The 23172-nt window shown below is 33.1% G+C and overlaps 3 protein-coding genes and 1 long non-coding RNA gene across 6 annotated transcripts; 2 read left to right on the top strand and 2 right to left on the bottom strand.

The window, feature by feature from the left end:
• The first annotated feature begins 2412 nt into the window (after positions 1 to 2412).
• On the top strand, positions 2413 to 7776 carry LOC133286536 (flap endonuclease GEN-like 1). The gene is made up of 9 exons (XM_061483962.1): positions 2413 to 2648; positions 3030 to 3206; positions 3526 to 3696; positions 4443 to 4624; positions 4965 to 5205; positions 5559 to 5694; positions 5819 to 6285; positions 6425 to 7086; positions 7734 to 7776. The coding sequence occupies exons 1-8, from the start codon at positions 2454 to 2456 to the stop codon at positions 6680 to 6682; spliced, it is 1827 nt and encodes a 608-aa protein (XP_061339946.1). The 5' UTR covers positions 2413 to 2453; the 3' UTR covers positions 6683 to 7086; positions 7734 to 7776.
• A 402-nt stretch (positions 7777 to 8178) lies between these two features.
• LOC133286547 (uncharacterized) lies at positions 8179 to 11239 on the bottom strand. Of its 2 annotated transcripts, XR_009748141.1 has the most exons (6): positions 11111 to 11239; positions 10775 to 10888; positions 9795 to 9911; positions 9563 to 9711; positions 9334 to 9468; positions 8179 to 8754 (listed from the first exon to the last, which is right to left on the bottom strand). It is a non-coding gene; the product is annotated as an uncharacterized LOC133286547 (long non-coding RNA). The 2 variants fall into 2 exon arrangements; XR_009748140.1 differs by having other exon boundaries at positions 9563 to 9911.
• Positions 11240 to 12481: 1242 nt separating this feature from the next.
• Positions 12482 to 18196, top strand: LOC133286538 (ribosomal RNA small subunit methyltransferase, chloroplastic). 2 transcript variants are annotated; one of them, XM_061483971.1, is made up of 10 exons: positions 12482 to 12764; positions 13265 to 13414; positions 13750 to 13806; positions 14349 to 14447; positions 15415 to 15510; positions 16041 to 16125; positions 16670 to 16722; positions 17163 to 17246; positions 17464 to 17574; positions 17730 to 18196. In XM_061483971.1, exons 1-10 carry the CDS (start codon positions 12519 to 12521, stop codon positions 17754 to 17756), a joined length of 1008 nt encoding a protein of 335 aa, XP_061339955.1. In that variant the 5' UTR covers positions 12482 to 12518; the 3' UTR covers positions 17757 to 18196. The 2 variants fall into 2 exon arrangements, with proteins under 2 accessions (XP_061339955.1, XP_061339954.1); XM_061483970.1 differs by having other exon boundaries at positions 17691 to 18196.
• A 162-nt stretch (positions 18197 to 18358) lies between these two features.
• Positions 18359 to 19298, bottom strand: LOC133286549 (uncharacterized). Its single transcript, XM_061483979.1, has one exon. The coding sequence runs from the start codon at positions 19224 to 19226 to the stop codon at positions 18720 to 18722; it is 507 nt and encodes a 168-aa protein (XP_061339963.1). The 5' UTR covers positions 19227 to 19298; the 3' UTR covers positions 18359 to 18719.
• Positions 19299 to 23172: the final 3874 nt, after the last annotated feature.

Here is a 23172-nt window from a genome sequence, read left to right as displayed (position 1 = left end):
CCACAACCTAAGGTTTGGTGTCAAATTTTCTAATTTGACACTTGTATTAAAGATCCTATCTTTTTTATGAGGAAGGTTATACTTACAACCTTTTATTTTTACAACCTCTTACAATCATATATCATAACCGTTGATTTCCGTCAATCAACGGTTGTCATTTATTATGAATTAATAATTAATTAATGAATTTAATTTGCGAAAATCATAACCGTTGATTGACGGAAATCAACGGTTATGATATATGGTTGTAAGAGGTTGAAAAAAAAAGTTGTAACTATAAAGTTTGACATTTTATTTTAGAGTTGTTAGCTCAAAAAAGATCAACAACTCTGATTTGTAAGCATGTGACATCATTGATCTTTTTTATCTAATGACTTTCAGATGAGGTGTCAAAGGATCCTACCTTTTATATATATATATATATATATATATATATATATATATATATAATTTGACACCTCATCTGAGAGCCGTTAGATCAAAAAAGATCAACAATGTCACATGCTTACAAATCAGAGACGTTGATCTTTTTTTATTTAACGGCTTTCAGATGAGGTGTCAAAGGATCCTACCTCTCTCTCTCTATATATATAACCTCTATATATATATATACATAGGATTTTATAATTCTCATGTTGAAGGAGAATTGAAACCTTATGTTGTTGAGATAAAAAGCATGTGAGACCCATGTGTTAGAAAAAAATATATGTAGGACCCATGTCAGCACGGAAATCGAAGAGTGTGTAGGGAAATTATAATTCTCATGTTAAATGAGAATTATAAAACTCATATATATATATATATATATATATATATATATATATATATATATTTACTTAAATAATCGGTTATAGAGTCAAACCGTAGAGCAAAATTTACATAACTCTTGAAAAAATAATTGATTACTATTTCAATAATTAATTATTTGACCCAAAGAAAGAGCTTAAGATCTAATTAACTCCCGCATAACCAAATATTACTTACAATAATCCATTATCCTGTTGTCAACACAAAAAATTAAAGTTTTAGAAGCTAAAATAATAGGTTATGGAACAAAATGATATATTATTTAGGGAGATCCATTTATCATCATAAAAGTTTATCACCATTACAACTAACTTAATCACCGTTTCGTCAATCTAACAGTTATAATTTATTGAAACTTAATAATTAATTAATAAATGTGACTCAATAAATTATAACCTTTAGATTAACAGAAACTAACGGTTAAGATTTAGTGGTAAGAAAAAATGGTGGTAAGTAGATCCCTCCCCTATTATTTATGGGAAAAATATTTGTTATTTTAAAGAATATAATAATCATTTTAGTTAAAACTAGTATTTTTTATTTAAAATTTTAATTAAAAAAAACCATTCACTTTCTTCCTCGTTATTTTCATTGTCTATCTCTTTTTTTTTCACTTAAAATGATACAATTGTTTTATTATGTATCTATTTTTTCACTTAAAATAATACAATTCTATATCTTTAAAAAGACAAACATTATGTACCAAAAAAAATAAAAAAAGGACAAACATCATACCCATCATTTATATAAGTCTTCAGACTTCAAAATTTTCTGGGTTTACACACAAAATTTGTAGACCCTTTGAAGCGTTTGTGTTTGATTCTCTTTACATATAAATCTCATATGACACAATTCATTCCCAAAACAATATTCGACATTTTGAAACGAATGAATATTAGTTTTTTTTTTTTTTTGGGATAATTGAATATTAGTTTTATATAGTGCATCTTATCTGTCATATCATATAATTTTAGAATTTATTGTATTACCTATATCTCATATCGATATCCATACTTCCTCTGTTTATAATTTATACACATACACAACCATACACATTTTTGTTATACACATAAAAATATACAAAAGTTTTATTTTTTGTGCGGTCAATGTAAATAAATTATTTATATTGAGCCAAAAATGACGTCATTTTTGACAAAAATTAAGATATTTTTATAATTATAATTTATTTCAGGTTTATAACATTCTTTCTCATTAAAAATTAAAATGATGTCATTTTTGAAATTGATATAAATTACTTATCTACATTTATTGGAAACATCAAAAGCCATATACAAATGATCCTTTATTCCATAAAATTTATTTAAGTGCAATGAAAGAAAAAAAAAACGAGAGAAAAAGTTCATCATTTAACTTTGCTGAGCCCATCGTACAGCAAAATGGACAATGCTGAGTCCATCATACCCAAACGGGCTTTTGAACTTTTAACAATTAACTTCAACGGCACAAATACCCAACGGCTCTATCTTATTCTCTATACTCAAAAAAAAAAAAAAAAAAAAAAGAGTCACGCTTCGTCGGCTTCATCCAAAGAGGAAACCTAACACACAACGCCTTCACTGGGTTTCAGTACAAGATTGAATTTTGATTATGTTTTTGCATACCCATTTTCGTAATTAAGAAAAAAAATGGGGGTTGGTGGTAATTTCTGGGACCTGCTTAAACCCTATGCACGCAACGAGGGTTTTGATTTCTTGAGGAACAAGCGAGTTGCTGTGGACCTGTCCTTCTGGATTGTTCAGCACGAGAATGCCATCAAGAACCATGCCAGGAAACCCCATCTTAGGCTCATGTTCTTCCGCACCATCAATCTCTTCTCCAAGGTTCTCTCTTTCTCTTTTTTTTTTTTCTTGCTGGTGGAGGATGCAGTGGAAAGTTATAGAATTTTGGCTTATTTTTTGGGGGAAATGTTAGTTTTTTTAAGAACCTTTTGATCGGATGATTATAAAAAAGCAGAAGAGATTAACTCGTTAGTTAATGAAATATGTTATTATATTTTTTATTTTGCTTGAGTATGCTTCTTTTGTGTAAGGCTTAATGATTTTAAATTTAAATTACTTGAATGGAGTGTCACTAGTACTCTAAATTATTATTATTATTATTTTTTTATTTTAAAAAATAAATCATAGTATGTTGATTTGGCATGGAACAATTAAACAAAGCTTGGAAGTGTGATGTTTGATAATGATATAGTTGTTTTGCAGTTTGGAGCATTTCCAGTGTTCATTGTTGATGGTACTCCGTCCCCTTTGAAATCACATGCTAGGATTTCAAGATTTTTCCGGTCTTCTGGCATTGAATTGACTAGCTTGCCAGTTCCTGAAGAAGGTGTTTCAGCCGAAAGGAATCGATCATTTTCAAGTTGTGTTCAAGAATGTGTGGTGTGATAATTCTTCTACCTTGCTGCATACCATCAACTTGAGACTGTTCTAATGTTTCTACTTTGGCATTTAGCTTCTACACATGTGCATTCATCCATATTTTCTTCCCAAATGTTTCTACTTTGGCATTTAGCTTCTACACATGTGCATTCATCCATATTTTCTTCCCAAATGTTACTTTCATACCTTATATCAAGAACACTTCCTTAGTTATATACTTGCCAGACATGGATACATGTTTTTTGTTTTTGTTTTGTTTGTTGTTCTTTTGGAAGGCCTTTCATGTATTTCATGTTAGTTACTTGTTGTTCGGTGATAGGAACTTGTTGAGCTACTTGGAATGCCTGTATTAAAATCTAAAGGAGAGGCCGAAGCACTCTGTGCTCAATTGAATAGCGAAGGTCATGTAGATGCCTGCATCACAGCAGATAGTGATGCATTCCTCTTTGGGGCCAAATGCATTATAAAATGTTTCCATACCAATTCCAAAGTAAGTGATCATCTTCATTTTATTTTATTTATATTTCATTTCATCCCTTGGCAATTTATAATATAGGCTATTATTTATCTATTTGAATATATTGGTTGCGTCTATTTTTTTGCTTAGTCCATAGGTTTTTATGTCAGATGACTTTTACTAAATGGTATCATGAATCTCGATACTGGTATTGATTGATCACTTGAGTTTTGAGTTTTTATTGCATACAACTTACAAACTTGTTTGGCCCGATATAGTTCAAAGTTAAATTTATGATATCTATCAAAGGCACTTCAGTGTTTCTTCTTTGTAATGTCATGTCATAAAAGGAATCTCTTATCTGGTTCTTGTCTTTTTGAAAAACTTGATAAAGTTGTAGTATTTGTCTATCTCATATCTCCCATAACTTAGCAATGCCAGAAATTGATTGATATCCCACATTTGCTTAAAAGTTTCACTTATATATTTGAATTATAATGTCCTCCTGACTGTCTCAACAATTACAAACTTATGGCTGCGCCTTTTCTGCTTAGAGGGTGTACTTGAGAACACTTTATTGACATTTTAGAGAGATGAAATACACTTTATGCAATACACAAATATTTACCTAGAAAGAACAATTTAAACCTTCGAAAGTACTTGTTTTTTTTTTTTTAATAACTTGTATCCTGCACTTCCCTCTTCCCCTCATTTGTTAAAAGTTGATATGCGTTTAGTTCCTTGCCTTTTTTAGCAAGTTTGAGATTCATTGCATACAGGAACCATTTGAATGCTACGATATGTCTGATATTGAAGCTGGCCTTGAGTTGAAGAGGAAACACTTCATAGCTATCTCTCTTTTGGTCGGAAATGATCATGATATGAATGGTGTTCAAGGGATTGGGCTTGATACTGCTCTTAAGTTTGTTCAAGCTTTTAGTGAAGATGATATATTGAATAGGTATATATCCTTCAGAGTTAAATACTTATATATCAGCCAAATGTTTTTAATGTTACAGAACATCCGCTTGAGATGGGACAGATTACAAGAATCTCTCTTTTTTAAATTTTAACAAATTCACTTTTAATTTCCTTCTCCGAGAAGGTGTTTGGAATCTACCCCATTTTTATTGTAATATTTTGAAAGCTCAGGGGAAAGGTGTATCTATTTGATTCAATCCTTAAATATATCTTAGCTTTTATGTGTAGTCATGAGATTGTGGTTTTAAAGTGAGACGTAGATGACGTGAATAAATTTTTCCGGTGTTGGCAGTCTGGATTGATAATGATCTTTAACGCAGATTACGTGAGATAGGCAAAGGGAATGTTTCACAAGTTCCCTTCAGCATTAAATCTGACGATAATATGGATACGGATGGTAACTTTCCAAATACAAAACAACCTCACTGCTCATTCTGTGGGCATCCTGGCAAAAAAAGAGATCATATGAAGTTTTCATGTGAATATTGCATCACCAATGACAATGAAGGTTGCCTGAGAAAACCAGAGGGTTTTAAATGTGATTGCGTCCCCTGTGATATGGTAAGGCCTCTCGATCAGTTTAATCGCTTGCTGTTTTGTTGAAGTAGTTCGGAATGTCATATCACTGATTTGGTTTTTAATTTTTTATTATACCTTTAGTTGAATTTAAACAAATTGACATGTCGTAGTTCAGTAAAATATAAGGGTGCATTTGGTTTGTTTTATTGTTTCATTTTAGGTTGATATGTTTTCACTAATAATTAGAAAAATGATTCATTGTATTCACCATTTTGCTTTGCAAGTTCTTGAAAACGGGAAATAAAGTGAAAACAAGGTTGAATTTTTATAATTGTTGTAAAAAAAAAATTCATTTCTTGTAATTTGCAGTAGCACTTAATGATATTTGATTGCAGAATAGGAAACATAAGAGACAACAACAGCTGGAAAATCGGCACACAAAAATTTGTCACAAGATTGCTGACGAGCCAAATTTTCCCAAGGATGAAATCATTGACATGTATTTATGCAATGACAATGGTTACTTTTCTGGTACGTTGAACTGTGAGATGAATGTAATCAATGACTTTTTTTGTATATGGTTGTTCCATTAGAGTTGTTTATGTGTGCTATTGTTTTTATGCTCATTCTATACTTTATATACCTTTGTTTGCAGCAAATGATGGCCCTAGCATCTTATGGGAAAGACCCAATATTGAGATGTTGGTTGATTTTTTGAACTTCCATCAGCGCTGGGATCCGTCCTACGTTCGACGGATGATGTTTCCTATGATGTCCACAATCTTTTTGAGGGATATGGCTACAACTAGAGTAAAAAGTTTGTTATTTGGACAATATGAGTTTGATTCTTTAGAACGTGTGAAGATGAAATATGGACATCAGTTTTATGTGGTCAAGTGGAAGAAACATGCAGGAGGAAACATTGCCTCTAAAATTCCATCAAATGAATCTAGCACGCAACAAGATGTTCCAGAGCTCGATGAATCGACGGATCTACTGGATGACTGTGATATTCCTGAGATACATGAAAAAAATGGATGTAGTTTTCTGTTGACAGATGAAAATATGGACCTTGTAGGGGCTGCTTTTCCAGCACAAGTTGACAGGTTTTGGCAGGAACAGGTGTTTATCATTTCTCATCTACCTGTAGTTTGCAACAACTAGGATGATATCAAAATTACTTCTACTGTCCTGGTTATGTTATATTTTTGTTGTTGTTGCAAGTTTGAGTCTAAAGACATGTTGTGATTGAAATTTGCAGGAACTGAAGGATTTGAAAAGAAGAAAGAATTCTACTTCAAGATCTCAAGAAAACGAAAATCCAAAAACACCAAACTCTGTCCAGCTAAACATTACAGAGTTCTACCAATCAACAAAGCTTAAACATCAACAATCAAAACAAGGTGAAAAGTCATCAAAGAATATTGATAGCCAAGGCAGTGGAGCCTCAAAAATGAAAAGGAAAATTTCAAGTCCTAATCTTCCAAAATCTGTTAGGCGTCGCCTTTTATTTGACTAGTATATGCCTGAGCTCTGGAGAGTGTGTCAGTTACAATAGTCCTATGAGTTTTTACCTTAGATTTAGATAAGGTCACTTCTTTTTAGGAAGTCTCTGTAAGGCTCTAGCGTATAGATAGCCTTTTTATTTTTTTTTTGGAATGCCTGAGTCCGAATCTTTCAGGAGTCTGTGTAAGCTTAGCAGTTAAGAAAACTCCTATTGTCATATATATATTGTCATATTCTCTTAGGATTTCCAGTGCAAGCCCAGGGAAATCCCTTCCAATTGAAGTTTCGTAACTGAATCTTCTACTTTTTCATTCCTGCTCGAATTTAGCAAGTCCATTCAGAAACAAGAAAATGACATTGCGATTTGGGTTTGATCTCGACGAAAACAATACATCAATGAGAAGTTCGTTCAATAAGGTTAGTCCATTTTTTTTTCTATTATAATAGAGGATAGGTTAATATAGATATAATATAACTAATATATATAATAACTAATACTAATTAAAGGCGTCCAAAGTTGATTTTTCTTGAGGGTCGGAGAAGGGCCATCACTCATTAATATTAGTTTGCAATTATGTCATATCTCACTAAAGCTGTCGCAAAGTCCTATATTTTACCTTAGCTCATTATGACGTTTTTGTGTTAGGGTTTTTTTTTAGCTCTAATCCTCAAAGTCTTATAATTTAGCAGGCTGGGTTAGGGCTAGCCTGTGAATCAAATTTTTTTCTTCATCAAAATTTTTATTATTTAAAAAGTTATATGAATTTAAATATTTATAAATATAAAATAAATTATAAACATAATATAAGTAAAAATTATTGTTAATTCGATGGAGAATATAAGAGAGTGAAATATGAAAGAAAGGAAAATGAAGTGTAAGGATTCGTAGCGGGATTGAAGAAGCATCAAAGCAAACCAATATTTGTGGAAATTGCAAGAAACGAGGATATAACAAGCACACCTGCAAAGAATAAATAAGCATTCATTATAGATTTTTTTTTGTGGATTCAGTTCTTTATTTATAAAATTTGTTATTATTTATTTGTTGACTTTTTTTGTTGCAGATAATACGATGATTTTTCATACAATTACATAAGTTGACAAAGCTGACTCATACTTAGATTATTTTTTTTTTTACAGTTTCTGCTACTGTCATGTTGTAGTTCGATTTAAAAAATAGAGTGGAATGGAAATATTGTAATTTTGTCTTTGTGGTTCTATTTTACTGTCATGTTGTGGTTCTATTTACCAAGAAAGCATTTAGTGCTTTTTAATTATTAATTTTATTCCTGGCGTTTTTATCAATCCCGCTCTATAATAATTAATTAGTGTACAGTGGGTGTGTTTGAAGAGCTTCTAAATTTTTTTTTTTTTTTTTTTTTTGTAAATAAAGAGCTTCTAAATTTCAATACTCTACTGTGTTACTTATAGAGAACAATCAAGACTCAGCGAGAAAAATACAATTCAAAAAGGAAAGAATCAATTTTTATTTATATGGCAATTGCTCTGTTACATCTTAGTATGATTACAATTGAGATAAATACATTGAACTAAAGGAATATTACAAGTGGAAGAAGAACAACAGTCCATGTATTGAAAATTTACACATAATCAGCTTTTGCAACAATAATAGCTGCTGCCTTGTTATAAGCTACAATGAATAGCTGCTCCACCATTTTCCAAGCTTTCATATTGAAGTACCAATCTGTCCTGCTAGTTCTGTGGTTCAGAAATTGTTGGGTATTCAGTTGATTGTATATCAGAAACGGTTCCCTAAAGAGGATGGGCCAGTACACATCGCTTCTGACAGGAACAAAACATGTTTACATGCATAGCCATGGGCAGAGATGGGGTTTGCAGTGTGATGGGTCATTGCCGAGGGCCTTTTGGCAGTGGCTGCATTGGTGGGATTTGCAGTGTTGTTTGGCGGCGGTCTGTTGATATGACTGCCATTGCCACGGGCTGCAGGGACATCATGGTGTTGCTTTCCCTCATAGGTTGTGATAACAGCCCTTAGGTCATGTGAGGCTCGATGTATATGCTTCCTCACTGGACATCATAGGTTGTGTACACTTGTATTGACTCCTACAAGTCACAAGTTAAACACAATATCAGACAAGAAAGCTGACAGTACCATTATTATTCTAAATAACATGCATACAAGAGAAAAATGGAGGTTGCCAAATTTGACCAATAAATTTTAGACGAGGCAAAGAGGAACTGGTACTAACTAGCATGCTGTAGAGTTTAAACATCCCAAAAAGTCCCTAAAAAGATAGATAGAGAAATAGCATTCATAATGTTTTACCACATTTCAGTAGTTAAGAATTTATTGGCATGAATTTCTACAATTGAGCTCACCCTTTAGCCTAGAAGCAACACTGCCATTGGACATGTATGGATAAACTAAAAGCCTTTCTGTTGGTGTCATACAAAATCCATAAAGTTTTTTGGAGGTTTTTGTGCACTGCCAAGCTTATCATTTCAACTTCAATTTGAAATTGTACCTAATGGTATAGCATCTAGGGAAACAAATATATTGCTGTCAACATCAATACAAATGACCATGTAGAATATATCAAAGAAAAAACATGTGGGAAAGTTATGTAAGGAAAAATCATTCAATTTAAAAAATAACCATGACCAATTCTGAAGGGATCTTACTCGCAGTACTAATTCAAGTTCATGGACATGGGCATGAGAGTCATCCCAGGGCACTTTGATCCTTTTTCTGTGGCACCGACAAGGGGGATTCCATTAATAATGAAACAGCACAATGGAATGCTATTATTAAGCCTCCTGAAACCATTTTAAGAACTGTTAAGCTCTAGAAATCAGGTTACTAATAATAATGAAATCTTCTAAGCTTCAATCACAGTTAATAAATGATTACAGGTATTGGAGGTTCTCAGGTGACCCAGAGAGGGAGGAATTTCCCCATTGAAGAAGTTATCAGAGAGATCAAGACTTTGAAGCTTGGAGAGTTTTCCAATCTCTGAAGGGATTGGTCTAGTTATGTTGTTATCTCTGAAGGGATTTGGTCTGGTTGACAAATACATAAGTAACTCAGTATTCTATTAAACGATTCATCAAATATCAAATGCAATGAACTCATTAAGCTCAACTTCAAGAAAGGCCAATCTTTTCACTTGTGTACAGATGACTGATACATGGATATGTGCAACGGATGCCAGACTTCATTTTTGTATGAGCCAGACTTCATTTTCTGACCACCAATTCAACTGCTTCATGTATTGTAATATCACAGTGAAAGCAATTAAGTGAACTGAAAATGTAAAGGTCCAATACACTGTAATCAGAAATTTAAAAGCAATTTAAATGAGCCAAAAGAATGGACTGGATTTACAAATTTTCTTTGGAAGATTTCAATCATTATTTAGGAGGTAACAAAAGCAAAGTATGGAGCTTTTAAATGATGAAGCAAACTGTTTTCATAGTTAAATATATTGCAAGTAAAACTCATTCTCCAACTAGACGAAACAACACCACATGTCCACAGCCGTATTCAAATAAAATGAGGATGTCGAAAACCAATATTTTGGTCAGACCAGCTCAGAATAAACTTATTATCCAAAATCAGCCATAAGATGAAACTAGTTCAATTATAGCCTCAGCAACAGAATATGAGAAAATTAACATAGATTTCTATAGGCACAAATACACCAAAGAACTTTGACATTACAAATCGGCATAATTGTACTCAGTTAGCCAGTGATCTTAGTCCACAAACAGTACCTTCGAAAATGGAAACAAAAAATGACATTCATGCCTTGTGTAAGCTACAGCCTAACATGTATATTTCAAGGTTCCAGTATGACCATGCGTTGACCTATTCTGGAATAGTCTACAGAAGTATCATGGTCAAAAACCATACAATTAGTTGCCCAACAGAGTGAAGTGAAAGAAAAAGCATACAAATTTCAAGCACAAGTCATCAAACTCCATTCAATCAAAACCTGACATGATGCAACTATTACTCTTTTGATAAGATAGAAGCTTTCTTAGAAGGTCTAAATTGAAAGTTTGAGCATTAGCAATAATGAGTCAAAATTTAAATACCTAGAAAGAAAAAAAAAACCCCAACCTGCAGTGGCGAAGAGACTCATAGCGTTCCTTATCAGTAATAACAGTTTTTCCCTTATACTTGTGGGTGGTCTCATCATTGCAGCATCCAACAAGGAGATAAGTGTTTGGAAACCTTCAATTAAAAAAAAAACGATTGATAGAATAATTCAGCAGGCAACAAAAAAAACATGAAAGCTTCCACTATAGGGTCCGGATTCTGAGAAATCCCAAAAAAATAAAAAAAATAAAAACCTGGTTCAGAGTTTTGGGTTCACTTTGTAAAAAAATAAAAATAAGTCGTTGTGCAAAGACAAACCCCCCCAAAAAAAAAATAGAGAGAGAGAGAAAAAATTACAATGAATTAGGGAAAAGAATGGAGTCAGAGAGAGATATGTATATAATGCGGGTGAAAGATGTCAATGCCCGGCGGAGATAGGGTTGTCAGAGCTGCGTCTTCTCCATCGCAGGGGAGGAGAGAACCAGGGTGGAGTCAGAGAGAGAGAGAAAAGAGTAAAAAAAAATTATTTATGTTTTGAATTTGAACCGTTACATGATACTGGAATCTAACGATTTCGAAAACGGTAGATAGAATAACTTATCCTCTATATATATATATGAGAAATATTATTTTTTTTATATGAGGTAACTTATTTTATTTTTTCTCACTTCAATTTTCGTATCCCACTTTTTTCTTCTTTTTATTTTTTCTTGTAATGATGGGACTCACCTATTTTCTCTCTAATAATTATTTTACGTGGGAGGAGATTAATAAAACCATATATATATATATATATATATATATATATATATATATATATATATATAATACCAAGGATGATTGCAAAATCGTTTGTACACTCTTACATGTAATAAATTATGTCGTTTTCCAATGATACACCTTCTAACTAAGCGAAATTTAGTACCAAAGAGTAATATCCTAATCAAAATTTTCTTGGGTTTTAGAACGAATAAAATGAATCCCCATTTATCATGACTGGTTTACACATTGTACTAATACACACTAAGAAAAAAAAAATTAACTTCAGTTTACATTCATTACGAGTTATTATGTTACACCGATATCAATATGGGACACAGAATATAATATGACACACGATACTCTGACACGTTAATTTTAAAAAATATTAAATTTTGACATGTTAAGACACATTTTGATATTATATAATATTTATAATTTATGTAGTGTATATTATATTTAATATTTAAAAATTTAACAAAAAAATAAAGCTAAATGTATAATACCCATCAATTTTGCAAAGAAACATAAGATATCTTAAATGTTTATATCAAACTCAATAAAATAGTAATCGTAATCAAATAAATTAATAGTTGGAACTCAAAATGCAGCGCAATATAACCTTTGAACATTTTTTAAATCTTTGCAATGAGTATTGAAGTGTCGATGAATGTCGGACACCACACGGGGGATTTTGAAGTGTCTGTACTTCATAGATTAGGAGTTGGTAGAAAAGAATGATATCACAAAATCACTAATTTATATCAAAGTGTTGTATAGTAAAACAATAAAAAGATAGTCTTAAATTCAAATACTTGGGAATACAGATATCTTAACTTAATAGAGAGAGTTTTGTTGTCCATATCATTTTATCCATTCCAATCGAACTAATTGAATAATCCATAAATTGATGGATAATATTAAAAAAAAAATATATAGCAAAAATACATAATATGTGGGAAGATTCAAAACAGATTGCAACGAGAGTAACTACCAACGGAAAAACATGTCCCCTTTACCACTATGCTATCTTCAAACGCTCCCGCCAATATCTCACGCCGCAACGCTTAACTGCCGCCCCAAACCACTCCTGCCGGCGCATGATAGCACCACCGGCGCACGGGGGCGAACGCTATACGTAGCTTGTGCTGAGAGAAGCAACAAAACTTCGACGGGAAGCACAGACGATTACCATTCCACTCTCAGAGCTCTCAACTCCAAAGGCAGATTCCCTAGAAAATCTCTTGGCCAGGTTCTCACTCATTTTAGATTCTGTTTGTTTCCCGAGAAAATTTTAGATGACCGGTTGTGTTCTAGTACTCCAAAATCCAGTTTTTTTTTTCTTCTTGTCTGGAGGTGATATTTTCGGGAAATCGTTAGGGATGCTTAGTTGGGGCGTTTTATCGAACAGAGGGTGGGTGTGTTGTGTGTTGTGCTTGGTTTCGCCTGAATTTTGTGTTGTACCACTCCAAAATCTGAGTTTGTCTTTTTGTTTTGTTGTTTGGAAGTGATTTTTGAGGAAATTGTTTTGATACTCCATTGGGGCGTTTTATCAAACAGAGGGTGGATTCTTGGTGCTACCTGAATTTCATCTTTTAGCTCTCCAAAATCCCATCTTTTCTTTTTGTTTTCATATTTGGAGGTGGTTTTCCTGTCAATTGTTTGAGGACTTCAATTGGGAAGGGAGGGGTGCGCGTGAAATGAGTTTGCTTCTGAAATTTTTGCTCATTTGGGTGTTGATGTGATTTGCAGCATTATATGTTGAACGCCGACATAAATGAGCAACTTGCTGGTGCGGCTGGTGTCGAACAAGGTGATGTAGTGTTGGAAATTGGGCCCGGAACTGGTTCCTTGACCAACGTTCTTTTAACTTCTGGTGCATTTGTTCTCGCAGTTGAGAAGGTTTGTTGATTTTCATTAGTAGAACTAATCTTACTACAAAGATACACTACCTCATGCTTTCCACGACTTGTTAGTTTCTTTGAAGTTTGTCTACAATTGAGACAGTTAGTTGTACATGTTTGCATATGTGAAAGCATGTAATTATGAGTTTAGTTGTGTCTTTTTTGGCCATGTTGTTGTTAACTTGTATATCTCTATATTACATTTAAATGTTAATGGTTGCGACTTAGGTTGTGTAAATTTTCGTATTTTGTGGTAAGTTGGAGTGGTGATTCTTCATTGCTGTCTTCTACTTTAACTCAAGTTTATGCTTTTGTATCTTTCATGGGATTCAGGATAAACACATGGCTGCCCTCGTGAATGAAAGATTTTCAAGTACTGGAAAGTTGAAGGTACAGCTCATGGTGAATTTAAACTTTATATTGTGTGGCATTGGAATTAATTGAGATATAATTTAGTTACCATGTTGTAGGTAAAAGGGGTATATTCCCTATAGTTTTGTTAGCTGATGTTGTTTAACATTGAAATCTAGTTACTTATGGTGCTAACCAAGATTATATTTTATCTTGACACACATCACATGATTGGGATTACTAATGCTCCTTGCTTGGCCTCATTGTTAGAGTCAGAGTGTGGAACTACACTTAATGTGGTATAGTAGTGTCATCTTGGTTTCCCTTTGGTGATTGCTACTAGTTTTTCTTTAGTTTCTTCTTAAAGCATTTAGAAGTTATCTTATGCCACACCTCACCTTGTAACTTCTCCGTAATTCTTGATATTTCAGTTCATTTGTTACTTCTGTTTGTTCATTGTATTGCCTGACAGTATTTCGAATGCCTATGTCACGATTTTAATGCTAGAATTATGATAATTTAGGACCGGTTCTGCTGTATATACTACGATTAATGTTGACCTTTTGATAAAATACCTGTAGGTTGTGACTGAGGATATTGTCAAATGTCATGTGCGCTCTCATATGTCATCATGGGTTGGAAGCCTAAAGCAAATGGATCCAGAAACTAGAAATGCAAAAGTGAGGACTCGACTTCCTAAACTAGCCAGCAACATTGTTTTGTCATTTGTCAATTTTTAGAAGAAATGTCATACTACATCTGATTCATTTTGTTTTTCGAATAAAAAGAGTTGGTAATGCTTTCATTTTATGATCTCCACAGTTCAAATCATGTTTGAAGCTTAAGCCTTACAACTACTTAGATATGATAATTTTATTAAAAATAAATAAATCCAAGGTTCTCTTGATTCACTTGTGAGGTATCGATTTGGGCTGGCCCGCTATGGGCTTTGAATTTTTTTGACTCAGGCTAACATTTTGCGGGCCAAGCCCAGCCCTATGCTGGTTGATGGCTGGGCAGGTCATTTATCTGGTCCCATGCATGAACTTAGAAAAACGAAAAAAAAAATCCTTAACAGAGTCTTTCTAGACGCAATACTGCAGTTTTTTCCATTGTAAAAAGCTTCTCATGTACCTTTGGAATCAGAACAAATCCTTTGAAAATAAATATTGCCTTTGCCACTTGATAAAGGGGGATTTTGATCTTAAATTTCTGCTCCACTCATTACTGTGAGGAAATAGAAAGCATAGCTTGCACTTTGCACAGGTAGCAGAGGGGACTTTGGGGATGCAATGGGCCAATTGCTATCGGTCAGGTCAGCCCAGTATGGGCAAGCTTATATCAGGCCTGGCCTGGTCACATTTATGCAGGGCTAGTTCATCTCACTTGACTCCTTTTGACATCCCTAGTCACTTCTTCTGTTTTACCCTTTATATCTATGTTGGTCTGTATAGGCGTACAGCGAGTCTGTCACTATTTATGTTATAAACCTAAATAAAGTCATTTGACAGCTTAACTACATGGACCCTAAACTAGGTAGCAATATATTAACCATTAAGTTTTGGTGTTCTGCTTGCAAGATTATTCCAGAAAATATGCAACTTAATGTAAATCCTGAATTGGACTGTTTTGGAATGTTGTGTTCAGGTGGTTGCCAACATTCCCTTTAATATCAGTACAGATGTGATTAAACTACTACTTCCAATGGGTGACATTTTCTCAGAAGTGGTTCTATTACTCCAGGTTAGAATTAATAGTTCTCTAGTGTATATCATTTACTTTTGCTACTTATAGTTTCAGAATTTTTTTCTCATTAGCTCCTACGTATTAATTACTGATGTTTCCATCCCGATCATTCAACCCCCTACCCATCATTTACTTGATCCAAAGTGCAAGAGCTTCTCGTGTTCAAGTTTAAGATGGAAATCATTTACTTGCTTTAGTTTAGCATCATTTACTTGCTTAAGCATCATTTATGTGTGCCTTCACCCTGTGTTACTTATTTCTGCTTCAATTTTTCGTCTTCTATAGTAAATCCACCAAAGTTACTGACATCACATCACAGTGATATCAGTATCCGCAGAAGAATAATACAGGAGATTATGTTTTGATCCAGTTTCTCTCAGCCTCCCTTTTAAATGTTCAGTCTTTATTCTTTTGATCTTTCATCTTTGAAATTTACACCAATGACCTAATGGAATGAGATTAGAAATTCCAATAATAAGTGAAACTTAATGTAACAATTATTGACCAAACAAATCAAACCATTGCAGGAGGAGACTGCCTTGCGCTTGGTGGTATCATCACTCCGGACCCCTGAGTATCGTCCCATCAATATATTTGTTAATTTCTACTCAGGTACATATGTAGCACATAATAGTTAAGTGTTATGTACTAACGTTAATGGTTATTGTTCAACAACTGCTGTCCACAATCAAGGATCACAATTTGTCTTATGGTAAACAAGGGCAAATCCCACTCCACAAGTCTCCTCGACTTTTGGGGTGAGGGCCAATTATATATACAGCTTTACACTTTCATTTTTGCAAAGAGGTTGTTCGTTAACTCAAACATGTGAACTTTCGGTCACAAAGGAGCAATCTCACCGTTGCTTTTCTTTTTGTAAAAAAAAAAAAAAAAAAAAAAAAAAAAAAAAAAAAAAAAAAAAAAAAAACCCTGTAACACTGATCCGGTTACTGAAAAGATTGAACTGTCAGACCATCTGTCTTGACATTTATGATAGAAGGAGCTGTAAATCAAGGAAATGCTTGTAAAAATTTGGGTTTAACTGCTGTGGATGTGGTTTCTTAATAAATTACTTATACATCAAAATGCAACTTGAGATTTTGCTATCCCTTACACACAATTTGGTTAATGCGGAAGTTCTGGCTTTCCTTTGCAGATCCTGAGTACAAATTTAAGGTCCCAAGAACAAATTTTTTCCCTCAGCCTAATGTAAGTGATCTGATACTTAAATGTGTCTGTATGATCTTGATTGTGGCATTTTGTTTTAATGCACTTGAGGACAGATAAACTACACAGTATCTCCTCGAAGAAGCTTAGCTGTTTTTTGTCTCCATGTAATTTATTTAGGATAATCCATTATATACAAGAGCCATTGCCTGTATATATGATTCTTTTGATATCAAGAGATAAAAGTGGGTGATGTCCTGTGAAGCAACTTGTTTGCAAGGAAGTGAAAGACATTACTGGTAATGAAAGTAAAGAAAACCTTTTTTTTATAACCAACAATAATAATGAAAGTAATGTCCATACAGCACTTGTAATAGGTAAGAGAAAGGCAGGATCTGTGGTCATCCCCGCTTACATTACCTAACAGAAGATTTTGTGGTTAGGAAGAGAAATCAGTCTGATTTGTTTTCATGTCCCTGCAGGTTGATGCAGCCGTTGTCTCATTCAAGCTGAAGCTACCAACAGAATATCCCAAAGTTTCTTCCAGTAAAAGCTTCTTCTCAATGGTAGCCCTTTCTCCAGCATATACTGTCATGCATTGAGTTTCCAAGGATTTTCATCTTTACTTTCATTAGAAGTCTAATTGCACTGAAATATCCCATGATGCATTAATTGCTGAAGATGTCCATTTGCTAATTTTTATTCCTAAATACTGTAAACCAAGATAATGTTACACACCTCTTTTCACCATTTCAATGACCTTTTAGTTCTGTATACTAATAGGTTAATTCAGCGTTCAATGAGAAGCGTAAAATGCTGCGCAAGTCACTTCAACACATATGCACATCCCTTGAGATCGAAGAAGCTTTAAAAAGCTTAGGTCTTCTAGCCACCGTAAGTGATCAGTGTGTGATACTTTTTTTTTTTCATGCCCTCACTAAACCTCATTTGTTCTGATATTTTGTTGCTCAAGGACTCTGCTGAACCATTTGTACTTTTGATGTTTACAGTCAAGACCTGAAGAACTAACATTGGATGATTTTGTGAAGTTGCATAGCTTGATTGCCAAAGAGTAGCAATCTGGATTACAGTGGAATTGAAGAGCAACCTCTAGCAGAAGAAGGCCCTAGAGGTTCACATATTCATAAGGCTCTTTGTTGCAGCATATACATGATGCGGAGAGCAAGGGTTTTAAGGAGAGCTATGGCATCTCAGGTGGGGGATATATTAGATTCCCAGCAGTTTTATTCTTCTTATGTTTCAAGGATAGGGGCATCTTCATATCGGAAAGAAAGATTGCAGGATCAAGTTATCCAAAAAAGAAAAAAGATTGCAGGATCAAACCCATGTCCATTCAGTGAATATAATTAGACTAGACTTCCTTGTGCTATGTATAATCTAGTAAATTGCATTGCTATAGAAGCAGTGTAGCTAGACTGAATCACACCAGATTGTGTAAATAAAGAGCAATGTATTCCTGAAGCTAAAACAGGTGTTTGCCACATCATAAGGGAAAGGGAAGATATTTTTAATTCTGGTTCTAATGTTGATTAAGTATCTAACTAAATGTTATCAAATCGTGAATAGTAAAACTAATTTTTGAATCAAGGAACCGTAAAATTCAGAGACAACAAAAAACAACTCGAAATATATCATATAAATAATGTATAATGCTCAATGTAAATAATTTTGAATAAGAAATTAGGAATTAACAGAACAACTTAACAAAATTATATGTCATAAATCATAATGTGACTGCACGAAGCCTATATTTAGAAGAACAAAAACAAAGTATTTCGAATAAGGTGCTCATAGACTAAGTCTAACTTTGTAAAGCTTCTAGACCTTAGCATAACACCTTAGCATTACAAGGATGAGTTGATTTATGCAGCCTTAGCTCACTCTGCATTCAAAATTTTCTATGTCTGAGGACCATAATTATCAACAAAAATTAGTTCCCCAGATGAAAAATCAAAACCAGAATAAAAGAAAATAGAGCAAATCAACAACATCATATATGTTGTGTGTCACATATGAAACTAGCCATGAAACTGGTAGACAAGGTCCAATGCCCTCAACCTCATAGCATGTGGATCATAATCCTTCACTCTCCCCACAAACCCATCATCGGACAACCGTTTTTCCTCCACAAAAGCCGCCGCAGACGGCGAAAGTGGCCTTTTTTGGCGCTTATTCTTGATGAAGCAATTCCTCATTTTCTCCTCAACCTTATCAATTGTGCATTTGGAAGTCCCTTCATCATCATCATCGTCGTCATCTTCGTCGTCCCCCATCTGCATAGGTTCACCATCTGGGGCGGCGCCGTTGGCGGAGGAGAAGGAGTTCTCCGCCGCCGGCGGAGGATGAGGAGAAGGGTATTGGAGTGTGGAGAGGAAGTTGGAGAGATGGTGATGGGCATGGTGAAGGCAAGTGTGGATTTGGTGGATATGGGTTGGATTATTGGTGGATGATAGCTGTTTTGCCATGATGGTGGCTTGATGCAGAGACAGAATCAGTTCTGCTAATGATGGGGTTGGTTCATCCATGAAAAAGTTTAAAACTTTTTTTTTTTTCTTCTTTCTTCTTTTTAATTTGTGTTGATGATGATGGTACTACAAAACAATGTGTGTCTTGTGGGATATGAGTTTTTGTGACTTTTGTGGGCGATGTTAAATAAACAGTGTACTAGGTTGGTCTAGAAAGCGTGTTCTAGCACAAGTTTGGTGATGTTTTTTTGGTCGTTACTGACATTCTTCTCTGTATGAAACCCTCCCTTGAATCTCTCGTTTTTTTTTTTTTTTAATTCAACTGCAGTTACTAATGGGTGTGAGAGTGGACCCAAACAGAGTTGGGTTAGATTAGGCTACACTTTGATATAAACAAATTAGATTTATATAAAATATTTTGAGTTTAGTATAATTTATTAGTTTATTAATTGGGAAAAGTGTTTGTCATTTTAAATGACAGAAAGTTACGTCATTTGAAGAGAGATATAGACACGGAAAATTTGAATTTTAAATTAAAAAAACCACCCGCTCTCCTATGATTTTCGTTTTTCTGTGTCTATCTCTCTCTTAAAATGACATAACTTATGTCATTTAAAATGACAAACACCAAACCCTTATTAATTTTGTCTCATTTATATTTAAAAATCAAAAAATCTTATTCAAGTCTATTAGCCAATATAAATCTAGTGGATTAATTTTCTTATTTTATATATTACACACACTTAATATATGAGTGGGGTTCACTAAAAAATAAGAAGATAAAAAAATTAAAATGAGATCCGTCTTTTAATTGTATTCGTAATATGAATAATACTTGTGTTGGGTTCATAAAAAATAAGAAGATAAAAAAATCAAAATGGGATCCACCTTTTAAGTAACATGAGAAAATGTTCTGATGTAAAATGAGAAAATTATTTCCCATAAATCTATGAAATCCTTAAAATCTATTAAGAATTAAACATAATAATAAACATAAATAACATAATATAAGTAGCTCTATAAACTCATGCCTTGTTGTATAAGGTATGGGACCTAGATTTTAAAACCTGAACTTGTTTTATGTTACAAAATATATTAAATCAAGCCAAGTCTCATGTAAATCGAGCAGTAAGTCTTAATAGACCGTTGGTTTATTTACACTCTTACCCCCTAAATATTCAAATTGGATATTTTGCAAAGAAATATTAAATTGCAATCTTTTACTCTAATCAAATTTGTTTTATTTTTATGTATAATAAAAAAATAATTTTATTATTTAATCATAAATTTGAAGATAAAGTTTATAAAAAAGTTTAAAAAAAAATATTTTAATTATTAATCTTTGATCTTTGGGTGACAAAATTATATTGAAAGGTGAATGAGACTCTCAGACAGAGGCAGAATTAGGGGGCTAGGGAGGCGGCCGCAAACTCCACCCCCCTCCCAATTTTATTTTTTTTGAAGGAAAGTATATATATAAAAATAGTGCTTAATGGGTTGTTTACTTGTTTCCCTGATAAGATCATGTGCACAATCTATTGTAGAGTTTGCTTAATTGTCACATATTGTTATAAGTTATCTACAGTTGCGGTTTAAGGGATGGGTTATGTGTGAGACTTCACTTATTAGAGATGATGGTGTTGGTGGGGGTACACAGGAAAGCTGATAAGTGATTAGTTCATACTTTATCAGCCAACAAAGTTAAAGTTTTTTTTTCTTATTTATATTCTTTTATTTTTAATGTATTTAAAACTTAAAAAAAAAAAAATCTGGCGCTGCCCTCAAACCCCTACAACTAAATTTGCAAATATAAATAATATTTTTTTTTTAGAAATATTTCAATCGGTTCATTCCTTCGCAACTAATTCAATTTGAGGCGGGTCCAAGATTAAGATAAATAATATTTTCTGAATTCGTCACTTCCCCTGATATAAATTTCTGGTTCCACCATTAATATGAGAGAAATCATTTTTTAGGAAGTTCTCAATTAAACTTTATTTCTAGCCAAAAGAGACTAGAAGGTTCCAAATTTTCTTAGAAATGGTATATGATATGATATAGCGGTATTCCTTTGCCTCTCAAGTTTTTTACCATTTTACGTTACAATAATAATAGAGTAAACACCCGTTTTAGTCCCTGTCCCTTTTTAGTCCCTGGCAATAAAAAAGGACCAAATTGGTCCCTGAAATTACAAAAAAGGGCCATGTTAGTCCTTATGTCAACTCCCAAATATGTAGAGTGACCATTTTCTTGTACTTTCAGGGACCAATTTGGTCCTTTTTTATTGCTAGGGACTGAAAAGGACTTCGTAGATATTGTCAGGGACTAAAAAGGGTGTTTACTCATAATAATAACTTTTTCTGGATGTTTACAAATTTTCGTTTTACATATGATTCTTTTTAAGAAAAAATTGTTTTGAACTGATCCATTCTTATGAAAAGATAAAGAAGAAAAATAAGGTTTTATCTAGTGAGCTTTTAATTCTGTTTTTAATTTTTTTGGTCAAGTTAGAACTTAAAAGAATGAGTAAAAAATTTATTTGAACAATTACATATAAGTTCACATTATGTTTTTTCTATAAATTGGTGAAAATTTTATCTCTTATACTACATTAAGTTGACATTATATACTTTTTCTTTTTCTTTTTAAAGATATTTTAATCGAGCCATTGTTTCGCAATTAGTCAATTCGAGACTAGTCTTAGGATTAAGGCTTTAAACTCCTCAAAGACAATATTGAAATAAATTTTTTTTTTTTTTTTGTCTTTTCTCATTGTAAGATCCCACCAACATTCATATATATATAGAGAGAGAGAGAGAGGGGTAAATATTTCTACAACCACTTTAGATAAGGTTATCTACAATTATCTCAAAAACTACGTCGTTTTAATTAATGATGGGTATTTTTGTAATTGTAGGTGAATTAATGAAAGGTGTTTCTGTAATTTTGTTTATTTTTTTTATTATATGCATTTTTTTGAAATACCCTTTATTAATTCACCTAAAATTACAGAAACAACATTCATTAATCAAAATGACGTAATTTTTGGAGTAGCTATAGATAACATTATCTAAAGTAGATGTAGAAATATTTTTTTCCATATATATATATATATATCAAATTTTTTGAAGTGTCGGTACATCATAGGTAGACACTTTTGAACTTTGATGGAATATTTAACTAGATTAATATGTGTAATAAAGTAGGCAACAATTATACTTATTATTATTTTAGTCTTATTATTCTTACTATCTGATTGGTTATCGTTGAATCAATTTAAAAAATAGGAAAAATTAACTCTCATTGATTTCAAATTGATCTAAGGTAACAAATCAGGTAATAATAGTAGTAAGGCTAAAATAATAGTAAATATAATCTTTCCTAATAAAATATGGACGTTTTAAATTTATTAAAATTAATACACTTGCTTTGTATAAAGCTTTTTAAAGATAACAAAATTTTTGAAAAAATTGGAAAGGTTTGAAAAGATAAAATTTAAGATAAAGAAGGGGAAATTGAATGTCATTAAAACAAAATAAATTAGTTTAAATAAAAAATTAATAATAAAAAAATTATCAAGTGAGTTTTTGTGAAAGAACATGAATACATACTATAGATATATATAGATAGATATCTGGTCACAGAAAACAAAAAGATGGTCATTCCAACGTACTTAAAGAGTTAAAGCTTGAGACTGTCTCTTGGCCCGTAGGTCCTGACACAAGATTAGAATTCTAGCTCTTCTAGAGTAGTATCTCACTGATGGCTCGGACCCCCCAAAAAGAGGTCTTCTCCCCCCTCCACCTAAGCTGCGCAGGAAAAGCCCAAAGCCAATCCTAGGGAACAGTGAAGCTTCGTAGGGTCTTTCTGTCCGGGTAGAGATAATTCGCATCTTCGCAGACATGTCTATTTCACCGAACCTCTCTTCGAGACAATGCCCGATCGTTACGCCTTTCGTGCAGGACTTGCCTTATACAAAAACTAGAGTCACTATAAAATAAAATCT

Source organism: Gastrolobium bilobum, unplaced genomic scaffold (genome assembly GCF_033153095.1).
Source record: "Gastrolobium bilobum isolate Gb01-03AN ecotype WA unplaced genomic scaffold, APGP_CSIRO_Gbil_v1 utg341, whole genome shotgun sequence".
Classification (NCBI taxonomy): Eukaryota; Viridiplantae; Streptophyta; class Magnoliopsida; order Fabales; family Fabaceae; genus Gastrolobium; species Gastrolobium bilobum.
Note: the sequence above shows the minus strand (reverse complement) of the source record. Positions and strands in the feature narration are given on the sequence as shown.